The sequence below is a fragment of the Triticum aestivum genome, chromosome 3D, assembly GCF_018294505.1.
Source record: "Triticum aestivum cultivar Chinese Spring chromosome 3D, IWGSC CS RefSeq v2.1, whole genome shotgun sequence".
Taxonomy (NCBI): Eukaryota; Viridiplantae; Streptophyta; class Magnoliopsida; order Poales; family Poaceae; genus Triticum; species Triticum aestivum.
In genome coordinates, this window is record NC_057802.1 from 343,072,065 (window position 1) to 343,090,179 (window position 18,115).

General features: G+C 44.3%; 1 protein-coding gene across 1 annotated transcript; it reads right to left on the minus strand.

The window, feature by feature from the left end:
• Positions 1 to 8,941: 8,941 nt before the first annotated feature.
• On the minus strand, positions 8,942 to 14,803 carry LOC123078780 (NAC domain-containing protein 73). Its single transcript, XM_044501386.1, has 4 exons — positions 14,524 to 14,803; positions 13,965 to 14,390; positions 13,655 to 13,856; positions 8,942 to 9,990 (listed from the first exon to the last, which is right to left on the minus strand). The coding sequence occupies exons 2-4, from the start codon at positions 14,139 to 14,141 to the stop codon at positions 9,353 to 9,355; spliced, it is 1,017 nt and encodes a 338-aa protein (XP_044357321.1). The 5' UTR covers positions 14,142 to 14,390; positions 14,524 to 14,803; the 3' UTR covers positions 8,942 to 9,352.
• Between the last annotated feature and the right edge of the window lie 3,312 nt (positions 14,804 to 18,115).

The window sequence follows — 18,115 nt, forward strand, 5'->3', positions numbered from 1 at the left end:
TTAGAGCACGGTGGTGGTTTTATTTTATAGAAATTATTGATCTCTCATGCTTCACTTATATTATTTTGAGAGTCTTTTAGAACAGCATGGTAATTTGCTTTGGCTATAAAATTAGTCCTAATATGATAGGCATCCAAGATGGGTATAATAAAAACTTTCATATAGAGTGCATTAAATACTATGAGAAGTTTGATACTTGATAGTTGTTTTGAGATATAAAGGTGGTAATGTTAGAGTCATGCTAGTTGGGTAATTGTGGAATTGGGAAATACTTGTGTTAAGGATTGCAAGTCCCGTAGCATGCACGTATGGTAAACGTTGTGTGACGAAATTGAAGCATGGGGTGTTCTTTGATTGCTTTCCTTATGAGTGGCGGTCGGGGGCGAGCGATGGTCTTTTCCTACCAATCTATCCCTCTAGGATCATGCGCGTAGTGCTTAGTTTTGATGACTTGTAGATCTTTGCATTAAGTATGTGAGTTCTTTATGACTAATGTTGAGTCCATGGATTATACGCACTCTTACCCTTCCATCATTGATAGCCTCTTCGGTACCGTGCATTGCCCTTTCTCACCTTGAGAGTTGGTGCAAACTTCGCCGGTGCATCCAAACCCCGTGATATGATACGCTCTATCACACATAAGCCTCCTTATATCTTCCTCAAAACAGCCACCATACCTACCTATTATGGCATTTCCATAGCCATTCCGAGATATATTGCCATGCAACTTTCCACCGTTCTATTTATTATGACATGCTCCATCATTGTCATATTGCTTTGCATGATCATGTAGTTGACATCCTATTTGTGGCAAAGCCACCTTCATAATTCTTTCATACATGTCCCTCTTGATTCATTGCACATCCCGGTACACCGCCGGAGGCATTCACATCGAGTCATATTTTGTTCTAAGTATCGAGTTGTAATTCTTGAGTTGTAAGTAAATAAAAGTGTGATGATTTTCATTATTAGAACATTGTCCCATGTGAGGAAAGGATGACGGAGACTATGATTCCCCCACAAGTCGGGATAAGACTCCGGACGAAAAAAATATAATAAAAAAAGAGGCCAAAGAAGCCCAGATAAAAAAAAGAGGCCAAATAAGCCCAAACAAAAAAATGAGGGAAAAAGAGAGAAGGGGCAATGTTACTATCCTTTTTCCACACTTGTGCTTCAAAGTAGCACCATAATCTTCATGATAGAGAGTCTCTTATTTTGTCACTTTCATATACTAGTGGGAATTTTTCATTATAGAACTTGGCTTGTATATTCCAATGATAGGCTTCCTCAAAATGCCCTAGGTCTTCGTGAGCAAGCAAGTTGGATGCACACCCACTTAGTTTCTTTTGTTGAGCTTTCATATATTTATAGCTCTAGTGCATCCGTTGCATGGCAATCCCTACTCCTCGCATTGACATCGATTGATGAGCATCTTCATAGCCCGTTGATTATCCGCGTCAATGTGAGACTTTCTCCTTTTTTGTCTTCTCACATAACCTCCATCATCATATGCTATTCCACCCATAGTGCTATGTCCATGGCTTGCGCTCATGTATTGCATAAAAGTTGAAAGAGTTTGAAAAGGCTAAGTATGAAACGATTGCTTGACTTGTCATCGGGGTTGTGCATGATGGGAGCATTTTGTGTGACGAAAATGAAGCATGGCCAAGCTATATGATTTTTTAGGGATGAGCTTTCTTTGGCTATGTTATTTTGATAAGACATAATTGCTTGGTTAGCATGCTTGAAGTATTACTATTTTTATGTCAATATTAAACCTTTGTCTAGAATCTTTTGGATCTAAACATTCATGCCATAATAAAGAGAATTACATTGAAAATTATGTTAGATAGCATTCCACATCAAAAATTCTATTTTTATCATTTAACTACTCGAGGACGAGCAGGAATTAAGCTTGGGGATGCTTGATACGCCTCCAACGTATCTATAATTTTTTATTGTTCCATGCTATTATATTATCTGTTTTGGATGTTTAATGGGCTTTAATATACTCTTTTATATTATTTTTGAGACTAACCTATTAACCTAAGGCCCAGTGCAAATTGCTATTTTTTGCCTATTTTAGTGTTTCGTAGAAAAGGAATATCAAATGGAATTCAAACGGAACGAAACCTTTGCGAGGATCTTTTTTGGAACAAACGCAATCCAGGAGACTTGGAATGGAAGTCAAGGAAGCAACGAGGCAGCCACGAGGCAGGAGGGTGCGCCCAGGGGGGTTAGGCGCGCCCCCACCCTCATGGGCCCCTCGTAGCTCCATCGACCTACTTCTTTCGCCTATATATACTCTTATACCCTGAAAACATCCAGGGGAGCCACGAAACCACTTTTCCACCGCCGCAACCTTCTATACCCATGAGATCCCATCTTGGGGCCTTTTCCGATGATCTGCCGGAGGGGGATTCGATCATGGAGGGCTTCTACATCAACACCATAGCCTCTCCGATGATGTGTGAGTAGATTACCACAGACCTTCGGGTCCATAGTTATTAGCTAGATGGCTCCTTCTCTCTCTTTGGATCTCAATACAAAGTTCTCCTCGATGTTCTTGGAGATCTATCCGATGTAATACTCTTTTGCGGTGTGTTTGCCGAGATCCGATGAATTGTGGGTTTATGAACTTGATTATCTATGAATATTATTTGGTTCTTCTCTGAATTCTTATATGCATGATTTGATATCTTTGTAAGTCTCTTCGAATTATCGGTTTAGTTTGGCCTACTAGATTGATCTTTCTTGCAATGGGAAAAGTGCTTAGCTTTGGTTCAATCTTGCGGTGCTCGATCCCAGTGACAGAAAGGGAACTGACACGTATTGTATTGTTGCCATCGAGGATAAAAGGATGGGGTTTATATCATATTGCTTGAGTTTATCCCTCTACATAATGTCATCTTGCCTAATGCGTTACTCTGTTCTTATGAACTTAATACTCTATATGCATGCTGGATAGCGGTCGATGTGTGGAGTAATAGTAGTAGATGCAGAATCGTTTCGGTCTACTTGACACGGACGTGATGCCTATATTCATGATCATTGCCTTAGATATCATCATAACTATGCACTTTTCTATCAATTGCTCGGCAATAATTTGTTCACCCACCGTAATACATGCTATCATGAGAGAAGCCACTAGTGAAACCTATGGCCCCCGGGTCTACTTTACATCATATAAGTTTCCAATCTACAATTCTAGTTTACTATTTATTTTGCAATCTTTATTTTCCAATCTATACAACAAAAATACCAAAAATATTTATCTTATTATCTTTATCAGATCTCACTTTTGCAAGTGGCCGTGAAGGGATTGACAACCCCTTTATCGCGTTGGTTGCAAGGTTATTATTTGTTTGTGCAGGTACTAGGCGACTTGCCTGTAGTCTTCTACTGGATTGATACCTTGGTTCTCAAAAACTGAGGGAAATACTTACGCTACTTTGCTGCATCACCCTTTCCTCTTCAAGGGAAAACCAACGCATGCTCAAGAGGTAGCACATCTCCATAGCCCGTTGATACGCCTAGTTGATGTGAGACTATCTCCTTCTTTTTGTCTTCTCCACAACCACCATCTATTCCACCTATAGTGCTATGTCCATGGCTCACGCTCATGGATTGCGTGAAAGTTGAAAAAGTTTGAGAACATCAAAAGTATGAAACAATTGCTTGGCTTGTTATCGGGGTTGTGCATGATTGGAATATTTTGTGTGATGAAGATGGAGCATAGCCAGACTAAATGATTTTGTAGGGATAACTTTCATTGGCCATGTTATTTTGAGAAGACATGATTGCTTTATTAGTATGCTTGAAGTATTATTGTTTTTATGTCAATATTAAACTTTTAGTTTGAATCATACGGATCTAAACATTCCTGCCACAATAAAGAAATTACATTGATAAATATGTTAGGTAGCATTTCACATCAAAAAATCTGTTTTTATCATTTACCTACTCGAGGACGAGCAAGAATTAAGCTTGGGGATGCTTGATACGTCTCCAACATATCTATAATTTTTTATTCTTCCATGCTATGATATTATCTATCTTGGATGTTTTATATGCTATTTTACATGATTTTTGGGACTAACCTATTAACCTAGAGCCCAATGCCAGTTTCTGATTTTTCCTTGTTTTTGAGTTCGCAGAAAAGGAATATCAAACGGAGTCCAATTGAGCTGAAAATTTACAGTGATTTTTTATGGACCAGAAGAAGCCCCCGAAGCAAAAGAGTTGGGCCAGAAGAGCCACGAGGCCTCCACATGGGTGGAGGGTGCACCCACCCCCCAGGGCGCGCCCTCCGTCCTTGTCGTCGCCTCGTGGACCCCCCTGACTTGTTCTCGACGCCAAAAATTCCTATAAATATAGAAACCCCCATAAATAAACTTAGATCGGGAGTTCCGCCGCCGCAAGTCTCTGTAGCCACCAGAACCCTACCGGGACCCTGTTCTGGCACCCTGCCGGAGGGGGAAACCATCACCGGTGGCCATCTTTATCATCCCAACGCTCTCCATGATGAGGATGGAGTAGTTCACCCTCGGGGCTGAGGGTATGTACCAGTAGCTATGTGTTTGATCTCTCTCTCTCTCTCTCTCTCTCTCTCTCTCTCTCGTGTTCTTGATTTGGCACGATCTTGATGTACCGCGACCTTTGCTATTATAGTTGGATCTTATGATGTTTCTCGCTCTCTACCTTCTTGTAATGGATTGAGTTTTGCCTTTGAAGTTATCTTATCGGATTGAGTCTTTAAGGATTTGAGAACACTTGATGTATGTCTTGCATGTGCTTATCTGTGGTGACAATGGGATATTCACGTGATCCACTTGATGTATGTTTTGGTGATCAACTTGCGGGTTATGTGACCTTGTGAACTTATGCATAGGGGTTAGCACACGTTTTCATCTTGACTCTCCGGTAGAAACTTTGGGGCACTCTTTGAAGTTCTTTGTGTTGGTTTGAATAGATGAATCTGAGATTGTGTGATGCATATCGTATAATCAAACCCGCGGATACTTGTCATGACATTGGAGTATATAGGTGACATTAGGGTTTTGGTTGATGTGTGTCTTATGGTGTTATTTTAGTACGAACTCTAGGGCTGTTTGTGACACTTATAGGAATAGCCCAATAGATCGATCAGAAAGAATAACTTTGAGGTGGTTTCGTACCCTACAATAATCTCTTCGTTTGTTCTCGGCTATTAGTGGCTTTGGAGTGACTCTTTGTTGCACGTTGAGGGATTGTTATATGATCTAATTATGTTATCATTGTTGAGAGAATTTGCACTAGTGAAAGTATGAACCCTAGACCTTGTTTCGAAGCATTGCAATACCGTTTTTGCTCACTTTTGTTACTAGTTACCTTGCTGTTTTTATATTTTCAGATTACACAAACCTATATCTACCATCCATATTGTACTTGTATCACCATCTCTTCGCCGAACTAGTGCACCTATACTATTTACCATTATATTGGGTGTGTTGGGGACACAAGAAACTCTTTGTTATTTGGTTGCAGGGTTGTTTGAGAGAGACCATCTTCATCCTACGCCTCCCACGGGTTGATAAATCTTAGGTCACCCACTTGAGGGAAGTTTGCTACTGTCCTACAAAACTCTGCGCTTGGAGGCCCAACACGAGTCTACAAGAAGAAGGTTACATAGTAGACATCAGCGGCACCGCGGGCAAAGTTTCCCAGCACATTTCAAAAATTTTGGCCTACCGCCTAAATATCTACACCCGTCCCCCCCCCCGTCCCCACCCCCTTTTCTCCCCGACCACAAGTCACATTTCCCATGTTTCCTTCTTCCTTCCTTCCTTCCTAAGCTATAGCCGATTCCTCGCTTGCTTCCTCACTCTCGTCGTCTCGCATCCTATCGTCGGGGTCGCCATGGTCTTCTTCAATGACCTCTCCAGCGGTTCCTCCTCCTCCAACGACTCCGTCATCACCCGGGTATGCCTCTCTTCTCTCTGTCGGGCTATGACTTGGAATGAAGAGTTTTAACCCGGCGGTCCATTTGAGTCATTTCTTCCTCTTGTAGCTCCCTAGGACCATCAGTTGCAACGAATGGAGCGGGGTGGCTGAAGATCTGTCTGCTCGTTGTCACCATCAATCTCCATACGTGAAGCTAGTTGCGTTTGAATCTGTGGACAGTGGGAGGAAGTTTCTGGCATGTGTAGAGAAGGTTAGACCCTCTTTCATTGTTACAAATTATTTGTTAGATGTGATACAGACACTATCATGGTCCCAACCCATTCATACCACATCTTCAACCGAACGCATCCTAAGACAGTGTCACAGTTTGTACCTAGTATCTAAAAATGTTCCCATCTCATCAGCGGCGCCATTAGAAGATTATTTGGCACCGCTTCAGCAGTTTGTGCAGCCAACTTTGGTCCACACATCTGAGCAGCCAAGCAATAAAATACTAAATCTTTATGGCACGAAGGAACTGGGCATCGGAGCAACTAGGTGCTCCGGAGTCCGGGTCCCTGATTTTTTCCGGTGCACGGCACCGGTGCGAGATGTAGCAATAGTTGTCTTCACACCGGTTTTGACATACATAGTGGACGGCCTTAGTGCTGTTGGTTCTATGTTACTAAATTTGTGCATATACACACCTGTTAGTATCAATTTGCTGCCATCCAAACACTATCGCTATGTTGTTGCAGTTATATTGACCTTTCTCATAAAATGTTTAATTTGTTATTTATAGTACATGAGTAAGAACTTGTAGCGTTGTTGTAGTTAATTATAGCTTCTGATGTTTCAGAATTTGGTTGTTGTCTCAGTAGCAATTAATTCATTTGCACATTGGTCTTTTTGAGAAGATATGTCATAATTAACCTGTTTCTTCAGTTTTTCAAAATAAGTAGTGGTGATTTTCTATGTTGCTATAAACCCATTTTCCCTACAATTGTTACTGATCTAGTTTTAAATATTATTGGATGAACGAAAGTGTTCTTACTTGGAGTGGGTTGGTCAAGAGTGGACACCGAGTGGCCACCGTCTTTGAAGATGTGCCTAGCAAAGCTCTGAAGCATGTATGAGGAAGAGAACAAAGATAGGCTTAGAGAAAGTGTTGTCAATGCTGAAGAATATTTGAAGATGCGGGATAAAAAGTTTAAGGTGGAGAATGAGCTTAGATTTTTTAAATCAAACTTTGCTAAGATGGTGTTGGCGAAGGAGGAGGCACTTTCCCAGTTGGCCAGTGCAAAACAGGTTCTTACTGAACTGAAAGCAGAGGTGGATAAGACGGGCCTCCATGATCTCGATTAGGGAAATGAATATATTGTTCTAATATTGTTCTTATGAAGTTGAACTAGCTATATGCTGTACTATGCGGTTTTCAGGTAGCTATCGTACTATGATGTTAAAATATATTTATATGCCTGATATGAAATTAGCAAACAGCTGTTTCATATGAAATGTGAATTTGCGTAATACTGGAATTATTAATTATAAACTAATAAACCTGCTAAATGTGTCATGGAACTTTGCAAACGGTTCTACCAATAAAAGCGCTTGTGATAGATAGTCCAATGCCACACAGTTTTCTTCATCAAATCATGTGTGATGTAGTTGATAAAAGCAAACGATTAACTAAGGCAGAGCGTGTGTGATAGTTACACCTATCACACACGAGACTATACATAAACCTGTGTGGGATGTACATACGAACGAAAACGTTTTCCCTAGATTAACTGTGTGGGATGTACATACGAACGGAAACGTTTTTCCTGGATCGACTGTGTGAGATGTACATATGAACGGAAACGTTTTCCCTAGATTGACTGTGTGGGATGTACACAACAACGGAAACGTCTTCCTTGGATTGACTGTGTGTGATATACATACGAACGAAAATGTTTTGCTGAGATTCACCGTGTGGGATGTACATACGAACGGAAACGATTGGGTTTCGATGCCTCGCCCGATCGCACACGAGCTCATTTTGCCCCAACCTGTGTGCCAGGAGGGCCTATCCCTGACGGTTTTTGGGTCGTGTGGGAAGGAGTCCCCTATCGCCCACACTCATTTGGCGATGGTTCCAAATGCCGTCGCGGAAAGGGGTTAAAAACTGTGTGTATAGCACCGACGCGTACCAGTGCACCCACCACCACCACCATCGCCACCACACATCACGATGCAAACAAGTAGCATAATTGTACCAACATAATTTTTTTGTATTACTATTTTCTTGAAAGAAGTATCGCAGTCTAAATCTTAATTAACTCTTGTTGTCTTGCTGATTAGGTAGGTAATCACAGTATAATGTAGCACAAAGATGTAACAGGTCACTTCCCGAAGGTGATGAGGGGCCAAGAAAAATGAGAGGTATGTACTTTTGTGAACATAATCTACTTTTTGTAATACATTAGTGATTGAATTTCTTAGTTTCTATGAGTTCACTTTTTCTTAAGGATTTCTACTAAAAAGGTGTATTAGAGATAATATTGTGCAGAAAATGTGCATCATATACATGTTAGGTAATACGAGATAGTACAACCAAAATAGTACTAAGAAATATTGTGCAGAAAATGTAGCACACAATGTACTCGACAATTAGGTGCATTAGAGATAATATTGTGCAGAAAATGTAGCACACAATGTTGCCGCTCAAGCTAGGCGGCAGGACGCCACATTAGGGCGCACAAACGCCCACACCGAGATTGCATTGCCTCATGCGATGCTTCATTTAGTCTCCTGGGTGCCAGGTCACGTCTCTTTTTGTTCTCTACACATGCACATCATTCACTTCTTGTAGGCGTCGTTTGAAATGCATTTCTCAAGTCTGTTGATGCTTGATGTTGCATGTTGTAGTTCAATCCAAGAGTTTTAGAGGTCGTGTTTTATTCTATATCTTGTGTCTGTTTTAGTGTTGACCGTGTGCATTGTAACTGTGTGTGCACTCATGATGTTTATATTCTCCTTTACAACATTATGAGTTAATAAAAAAAGTCTTTTATCACAAAAACATGGTACATACATATTAGAATTCACTATTCTTTCCCTCAAAGAAAATATGATTCTTATTACGGAACAACAGATCAATAAACAAAAATTTGAGAGTACGTTAAGACGTCAAGTTACGTATACGTATATGTGTATATAATGAACAATGTAACAAATATTGATCCCTACGCTTCATCACCTGTGCAGCCACTCAACACTCTTATTGTCCAGTAGTACTGTTTCGAAACTGCTTCGCGCGCACTGCCAGTGCCATTTTATCTGCCTGCCATCCTCTCAGTACGTGTCTCCTGGCCTCTAACCTAGTAGTAGAGTATATATCAGTCAACGAATAGAACTGCTTTGCTTTAGTTGGCTTTGCAATTCTTGGTCAGGGACCAAAGCCCGTCCCTCCCGTGTGCACCTCGAAGTTAGGCATCAAATGAGCAGAAGCGGCAGCAGCCGCGGCCGCCGCCCTGTTGTTAGGAGGAGCCACCTGGCTGCCGTACCCGATTAGTGCTGCGGCAGTTGGGCTGTAGAAATCTACCATTCCTGCAGCTTCCTTCAGCATGTTGTTGTTGTGGCCATCCTCGTGGTGATGACGGTGATGATCACTAGTTGCACCTGCACCGCCGCCCTTGATGATATTGCCCGCCGTGATGGCGGCGTCCCTGACGGCGGCAGCCGTCGAACCGCCGCACTGCCGTGGCTGCGTCTGGTAGAACACCTTGGAGACGACGAGCTCACCATCCTTCTCCTCCTCATCGGAGCCTAGGTGGTATTGGTGCATCACCCAGTTGGTCTTCTCCGGCTTGCGCTGCTTGCCGTAGTTGGTATAGAGGACGAGGATCTTTTTGTACCCCTTGAGCTTCCCGTCGGTGAATACGGGGCGGGTCTTGCCCGTTTTGTGCCACCTCGTCTCGCCGCCCTGCTCGTCGGTGTGCACCTTGCGCCGCTTCCTAGTCCCCGTCGTATACGCCTTTGATGGACGGTGGAAGAAGTGGCGGATCAGGCCGTCCTTGCCAACTCCTGAAACGAACAAAGTGAATAACCGTGTTGCAAACGGGCTACATGCGTAAATTCAAGAAGGTGTCTAGCTCTCATCGTAGATGAGAAATAACCAAGTCTCATCTAATTCCTACATTATTTGATTTCATATGGAGAATTGTATGGATTTTTTTCTTTTATTTTCTTATTTGATTAATTAAGTGGTGTAGGAGTTAGATGAGACTTTGTTAATTTTCATCTAGATAAGAATTAGCAAACTCGTAAATTCAATCCATTGTATATAAGAAACATGCATGTGTGAAAGATAACTCGCGGTACCCTTTGTAGTACAAAACAAAACACTACCGTAACTTTATTTTGTAGGAAGAAAACACTAACTTTGTTGATCAAATGAAAACAGTTCACTAAAGAAACTGAAATTAATACGAGCATAGAAAAGGAAAGATCCTCTCAGACACGCGCCGGAGGGTCAAGAATGAAATGACTTTGTAGTTTATGTGCCCATGCACGGGGGATTGTATCATGTGCACTCACATTTGTGGTGCTATCAATGCACCGGATACCATAGCACATAAATGTTTGTAAAAACTGAAAACCATCTAGTAGCAGATTGACACAACATCAATGTATGTTGTCACAAAATTTCATATTTAAATTTGAGACATCGCTCGAGATACAAAAATGACAAATTTTGGCCAAATATAAAGTCTAACTTATGTTATGTACTATTTAGTGTCAATTTTTTTTCGAGCAATGTTCTGAATTTTGATTTGATTTTTTTACAACATACATTGATATTGTGTGAATATGCTATTTTTTACAAAATTATACATTTTGAAATATACTACGGGAGTTTTAGTGCACCAGAAGCACCCATGCACCAGGTATTCTCCCTGCATGCACAAAGGAACCATGCATGTGGCATTAATCCCAAGTAAATAGGCCCAAATGTGTTTTTTCTCAGACTCTAGCGAATGTTTTTTTTCAGTTCTATCACGTGTTTCCGTAAAAAAGAAATCTGAAGTGTGCAACCTTAGTCCAGAAATGTGCAGCTTACTAGGTGCAGGTTTCTAAATTTGAATTTGCAAACAAGTTTTAAAATGGGCAGTTACCTAACCGATCAATATATAACGAGTGTTCAAGTTCTCCAACAAATAAGAGTCCACTCTATTCGACTAATTTCTCCCTATACAATGTTTAAGTAAGTGTACTTGTCAGAGAGATAAAAATACACTTGCTGCTAAAAAACAAAAACTATTTTTACAACCTAAACAAAAACTCTAATGTTTGGAAAGGTAGAAGCCAGTTCAACTAAAGAACTCAACAGAGTTTGCATTTTGCCAGATCGGTATGCAACCAAAGAGAGTAAAGTGAATTCGATGATTTTCCATACAGTAATGTATTTACTTCACAAGCTATAAATAATGCAGTCAATTTCTGAGCCGTTAGGCGTGCGGGAGATCTGTGCAGAATTGTTTGTTTTGAGAATCAGGAATGAGAAATCATGCGTTCGCCAGAGTTAGAACCCACAACCTTAGTTAGCATTCCTTGTCCAGGGCACTCTTATCAGACTAGTTTGTTGCGATTAAATGTAGAATAGTCTTTTGTATTTGTAAGGGGGTTTATTGTTATTTTTGTTAACAATATACTTTTCTAATGTTTCTATTTTGGTTTGATTATGTTTACTATACCTTTTAAAGTTGTGCAATTGCACACTCATTTTTGTGCAAGTGAACATCTTTTGCATGCAATTACACTTTTTTTTTTGGTTTGCAGTTTTGCACTTCTGGTTTTGCGTGGAACCTAAATTTAAACATACTTGCCCATGCAATTTTGTGTTTAGAAGTGCAAAAAATATGTTACATTAATTGATGATTTTAATTCATTAATCAGGGGTTTAGTAAGCATGAACATGAATGAAAGAGAAGAAGAAGGAAAGAGGGGAGCAGAATCAAATGTGATTTAACAAAGAAAAAGGCAACCATGATATAGACAATCGCTAAAGGAAGGCACACACGAGCTTCTTTTCTTGTGAATTGGTTTTCAAACCTACTAAAATTTGCCCTATGTGGTGTAAGCCTACACTTGACTAGGAGTAGCAAGAATAACTGATAATCAAGAGTTCCAAGTTTCTTAAGATAGATTCCAAACACATTTAACTAGTTTCATCGGCACCTCCATAGGAAAAATATACTTTTCTATATGCAAATTTGGAATAGCTAGATTCAAATTAAATTCATACTAAATACATTTTCTCGGCAAAAATATATATGATAAATTTTGCTCTAATAATTTGGGTTGGGGCCTGAAATAGTCATGTGCCCCAAAATTTAAACCTTGGACAGCCCGCAACACTATATAGTTCTAGTACCCAAAAAGAAGTGTATTAATTGGTTGAATAAAATGTAGTCTTTAAAACCAAATAGTTTTTTAAAACATGTGGTAAAAGTAAAGACTCTTGTGAATGTTTTTCACTAACAACTTATAACTAAACAAGTGCACAACAAGGTATTAAACGTATCTATATTTTATTACTAATTCATACATCTTATTAGTTACTACCAACTTATATTTCAACCTCCTTTTCTATATATTTTTACTAATTCCTACAGAAAAACTAAGTAGGGCAGTAATGCTTGGCTTATATTTGATAAATTAATGATATAGCAATGATATGCCATTCATCACTCTTTCCGTCACAAAAAGAAAATAATAGGAGAGGATTGACGTGTGTGCCTGATCTATTGTATATTCTTGTTTGTAGTACCTGGCATAATCAAAATAAGAACTTAAATTTTGGGGTAAAGATAATGCATTCCCGTAAACAAAATGTTTCCACATATATATGTGGCAAAATAATTAAACAATGACCAGCTAGCGTACACACAAATATAAGCATGGAGTGCGGAAGCACGTAACTTTGAGATAAAACAATCCTTCTTAATCTGAAAAATAATGATAATTAAATAAAAAAACATCCATATCACAGGTCCTTTCGAATTAAGTTGATATTTCCTTGCTTTAGTCTGATGTTGCGTGCATCCTGCATGACGTAGACATTTGATGGCACCTTGTTGTGTCGATCTCATTTTTCCAATGTGGAAATAATATACTTATGCCATATGTAGGAGAAGCGATTACTTGAAAGGCAACCTTCATGGAGTTATACGTATCGTGCACCAGTGCAAATGCATATGGGCTACGCAGATGCACACCTATATATATTAAACAAAGAAACACAAAGCAAATACGCAACACGTACGCTTATGCAATTTTCTTTTTGTTCTAGATAGAGTACCGATCAAGCAAGGGCAAGGAAACCAAACTGAAAATGACTTAAACCCAAATATTGTATCAAAACAAGGAGTTTTAGACGCAGAATCAATCCATATCTAACAAGAGTTTGTGAGCAGTGTCCCATGACGGATCAACAATCGCTCTCTCTCGCCCTCGCCTTGTCCTAATCCGAAATATATCTTTTTCTTTTGAAATCCGGCGCTTTCCCTACCCGTTTTTGATGTAACGCAAGATAGCCCATAGAGCCCGCGCAACTAATAACATGTACAGTACTACGTACGTAACCACGCAGAGACTCACATGGCGGCCGGTCAGATGTTAAACGTGTATATGTTGGCGATCGTAGTATTGTAGGACGACGTACGTGTGTGTGTGAGTGTAACAATACCTGGAAGCCTCTCGGGATGGGTGTAGCAAATGCCGTTCTCTCCCTCGATCGCCGGGATGAACTCGTCGATGAGCGGGTGGAGCTTGCGCGTGTCCGGCCTCGCCTTCCCCTCCAGGTGCTCCAGCAGCTCCTGGTCCGTCGGGTCGAACTTGACGCCGGCCGGCAGCCCAGGCAGATCCTGTATCGTCGCGGCCGCCTGCAACTGATCCATCCATGGAAATGATTGATTCATCATCATATAGTCATGCCGCGATCTCACTCAGACCCAGAGAGATGGATAGCAAGTTGGCGTGCAGGAGCGGGTACGTACCTGTTCATACTGCGCATGGTGGCCGCAGGCGGGGCACGTCCTGACGAGGCTGACGTGGGAGGAGGCCTGCTGCTGGTGGTGCTGCTGCTTCTTGGCCGCCGCCGCCGCGACGGCCGCGGCGGAGGCCAGGTTGTTCTCCACGGCGCGCACGTCGTTGAAGCTATTGCACCATGTCATGGCCGGCCGACACGGCACTCCCGCGCCCCACCACCACGTACTTAATGATGATGGATGTAGAGGATATGGAAAGCCTCTTGGTGTCCGCAGCTCCGCTTTGCTAGCCCGTCCCCATATGCGGCAGGATCAAGGCCGGCCCTGCCGCCTGGGAGGGAATGGGTGACAGGGTAAAAAGAGGAGAGGAGAGGAGATCGAGGGAGATCGGGGCTGGTGGCTGGCTAAAGAGGGCGGGCGAGGGAACAAAGCGGCCTGAGAAGAGAACAAAGAGAAAAAGAGGTTAGAGAGGAAGCTTGTCCCTGTTAAAAGCTAGCTACCATTGCCTGCGCTTGTTGCTGCTGCTGGGTTTCTCTCTCTATCTGGTGCAGAGGAATAGAATTCTCACCAACTTTTGGGTTGTTGCTTGCCAAGGAGATCGATCGCCACGAGCGAGCTAGTTGTACTACCAAGTAGAGATGGATTGATGCATGGCTCGATTGATTGATGACGAGAGACCAGGTTGAGAGACAGGCACAAAGGAGAAATTAATAAAGAGGTCGGAATTCGCGCAAGCAAGATCGGACCGGACAAGATCGCTGCTGCTGCCTACCCCGATCGATAGATGGAACTGCTAGCAGTACCACCAGCTTATGGGTTTGTACGTGTCAATTTGTTGAGAGAGAGAGAGAGAGAGAGAGAGAGAGAGAGAGAGAGAGGAATATGATAAGAGAAGAAACTGGAGGGGATCCGGGCGAATGATGGGCGGTTGCTTGGCCCTCAAGTCTGGGCAAGCAAGCCGTATAGGTGAGCCGGAAACCAGGCGGAGCCGCCGGATTCTCTGCGCGCGACCGCGGAACGGGCCGGGCCCCGCTAGCTAGCTATCGCACGCGAGTTGCTGCGTACACATCCACGCATCCATCTGATGTGTACGTCAAGTCCACCCATCGAGCAGTTGTTGACGTGTGTGTGTGGTTGGTATTTACACGTCTCAAAAGCAAAAGACTAGCCGCACACACAGCATGCATCGCAGCCACAATTAACTAGCTAGCCCAGCATGATCACCGCCAAGGCTTACGTTCCAAGAAAAGCCCGTCATGCTTCATCTGGAGTATCTGCCACGACCGACCGATGGATCGACCGGCCGGCGGCCGTATTACATTACACCAAACACATGGACGACGGCCCGTCGAAAACAGCACGTGAACCGACCGACCGACTACCACCGATCGAGAGATGTACTTTGGTCTAGCTAATATATATTATATATACCGGCCCGCCGCTGGCCTGGCCAGGAAGACCACTGTTCACCGTCGCTGCGATGGATCGGTTGGTAAAACCAGCTGCTGCGGGCCGGGCAGTACTACAATTGACGTAGATGGATGGGTGCATCAGCATGCACGTTTTCTCTTTCCTGGGATGCAATCAGTGGGGCGCTCGCTCGCGTGATCACTTGCCAAAACCTTAAGCTACTACCAACAACGGAAATGTACGTACAGTCGCACTCTCGCCCAGGAGAGAGATGCAAGGAACGGCGACAGAGCTAACCGAACCCAACCCAACCCAACGTGTACGTGCGTGCGTGCGTGCTTGGGATGGACCGATGGAGGTGGGGGGAGGAGGAACGAAAAGAAGAAGAAAGGGAACTAGTAGAGCTCAAAAAAAGGCGTGGGAGAGGTGCGACGGGGCGCGGGGTGGAGTGGAGATAGGGCAACCGGCTGATTCCTGACCCTGAGGACGTCCCACCACACACCACACTATGCGCTGCGTGCGCGCGCGTGAGACGGGGAGATTGTGTTGAGGGGGCTGCTAGGGAGGGGGATATGTTGGAGAGGGACCTTTTTAGATCCCAGGTCACCGTAGAGTGTCTTGGAAGAGAGACGATACCCCAACGACACAAGACTTGAACCGTCCATCTACCGACCCAGACCCAGACCCAGCCCAACTATCCGGCCAGTACAAAGTTAAGCCGGCCGATCAACCCTGCTGCATCTGCATGCACAATTGCAGATTTCAACCATGCCCCACGCGCGTGCTTCGTATTTTTTTTTTCTTTTTTCATTTTATTTGCTTGGTTTATCCATGCAGGACCAGAGAGACTATTGAATTATTCCAATACGTACTTAACGCTGGTGGCTTTAGTCACTACTTAACAGGGCAACGGCCGTTAATTGGCCACGTCGTCTATGTATGACCTAGAGCCTTAATCACTAGTTAGCAGGCTGTGGTTTAGCTAGGGTACAACCTCATGTATGTATGACCTAGAGCCTTGACACACCTGATTTAGTTTGGTATAATGGCCCGATTTGATCTTCTCGACCCGGCACACGGCCATTCTCCTCAATGTAGTTCCTGGTAACTTAGATCAAGTGTCGCAATTGGCTTCGACAGCGCGACCCACTCTCCCCATACTTATTTATTATTGTTGCACATGTTCTCCTATGGCTAATTTAGCAAGCTTGCTCCGCTGGGATGATCTATGATCTCTCACCCTCTGGTAGCGGTAGTTGCGTGTCTCATCGTTTTGTATGTCGATGATACTCTCTGTCGGCGTTTTGGGAACGGGGTCCCCAGACTTGCCTGCCTGCGGCCCACGGTGTGGCTAAGTCAGCAGGCTCATCTTCATCAACAAGGCATCCAAGACCCTCGCGAGGGGTCAAGCCTCGCGAGGTGGACGACGCAAGACCTCCTCAGGAGTTGCCTAGGCAGGCAGGCTCACGAGGAGCGGAGATATCAAGGCGGGGTAAACCTCACGAGGCTCTCGTGACGTGAGCCATGACGATCGGCGCTAGGCAGGCGCCAGCGCGCGCAGCGTCCTTATTTCCTCTTTGGTGCTAAGGGGCCCAGCACAGGCGAGGAGTACCGAGGCATCAGGCAAAGGTTGCTATATCGGTGCAACGAGACCAAGACCAGCAGGACGGCAAGACGGAGGTCATCGTGGAGTCCAAGACGGCGTCACCACAGAGCCTTTCGCAGGCGAAGACCACTTTTGTCAGGATAGCTTGTACTAGCTGTCCCCCTTCAAATTTGCCCCCCGTTGTTGGCTCCCTTCCCGCTCAATATTTGGGAAGAGGACCAGGGCCCCTATAAATAGGTCTAGCCACCATAGTAGAGGGAGAGAATCGAGAGACACGCACAAGTCCGCAAGCACAAGAACACCTCAACCTCAGGAGGCTGTTCTTCCCTCTATACTGTTCATCATCAGCCCAAGAGGCAATCCACCACCACACACTGGAGTAGGGTATTACACCACAACGGTGGCCCGAACCAGTATAAATCTCGTGTCTCTTTGCGTTGTGAGTTCGTCGAGTTCGTCCGCGAGATCTTAGCGAGCTAGGGCGTAGATCGGTAGGAGGGAAAGACTTCGCGCGCATCCCAGTGTTCGAACCTCAAGGGTTTGCCCGAACCCCACATCCGACATTTGGCGCGCCAGGTAGGGGTGCGCCGTAGCTTCCCTTCCATCAGTTCGTCGTTCCATCGCTCCGTCGTCTCCATGGCGGACGCTCGCCGTGCTTGAGCTGAGCGTCGGGCTGCCCTCACCGCCCGCGTTGCTCAGACGGCTCCCGTCGGCGGGCCACCTCGTCGTTCTCCGTCTCCCGCCGCCAATGCTGCCACCGGCCCGTCGGGGAACGAGCAACAGGCGTCCTCGCTGCATCCTTCGGTGCGGTAGGACGGCCGCACCGCCACTCCATCGGTGACCCCGGCTGGTTCTTCGTCTCACACACGCCGCGCTCCAATGGAGGCACGGGCCGCGCTCCTTGCGGCGAACAAACTCCTACGCTACCGCCCAGTCGACGACCTCTACGAGGATTGGCTCGACCGCGTCGCCGAGCTCGTCCGCGCTGCAGGGGGCTCTCCGGCGCCGTCCCTCTCTCTACCTCACCCTCAGCCAGCCACGGGCGATGAAGCTCATGGCGCGCCTCCACCACCTCTGCCCCAAGACGGTGCCTTGGCACCAAGGTGCGCGGCCCCACGGCGTGATCCGCCACGCCCGGTGCCCG

Coding starts and splice junctions, on each gene's coding strand:
- LOC123078780 (XM_044501386.1), bottom strand. CDS start 14,141: ATGACATGGTGCAATAGCTTCAACGACGTGCGCGCCGTGGAGAACAAC. Junction 13,857..13,964: donor ACCATGCGCAGTATGAACAG/GTACGTACCCGC, acceptor TGGATGGATCAG/TTGCAGGCGGCCGCGACGAT. Junction 9,991..13,654: donor CCATCCCGAGAGGCTTCCAG/GTATTGTTACAC, acceptor TGTTCGTTTCAG/GAGTTGGCAAGGACGGCCTG.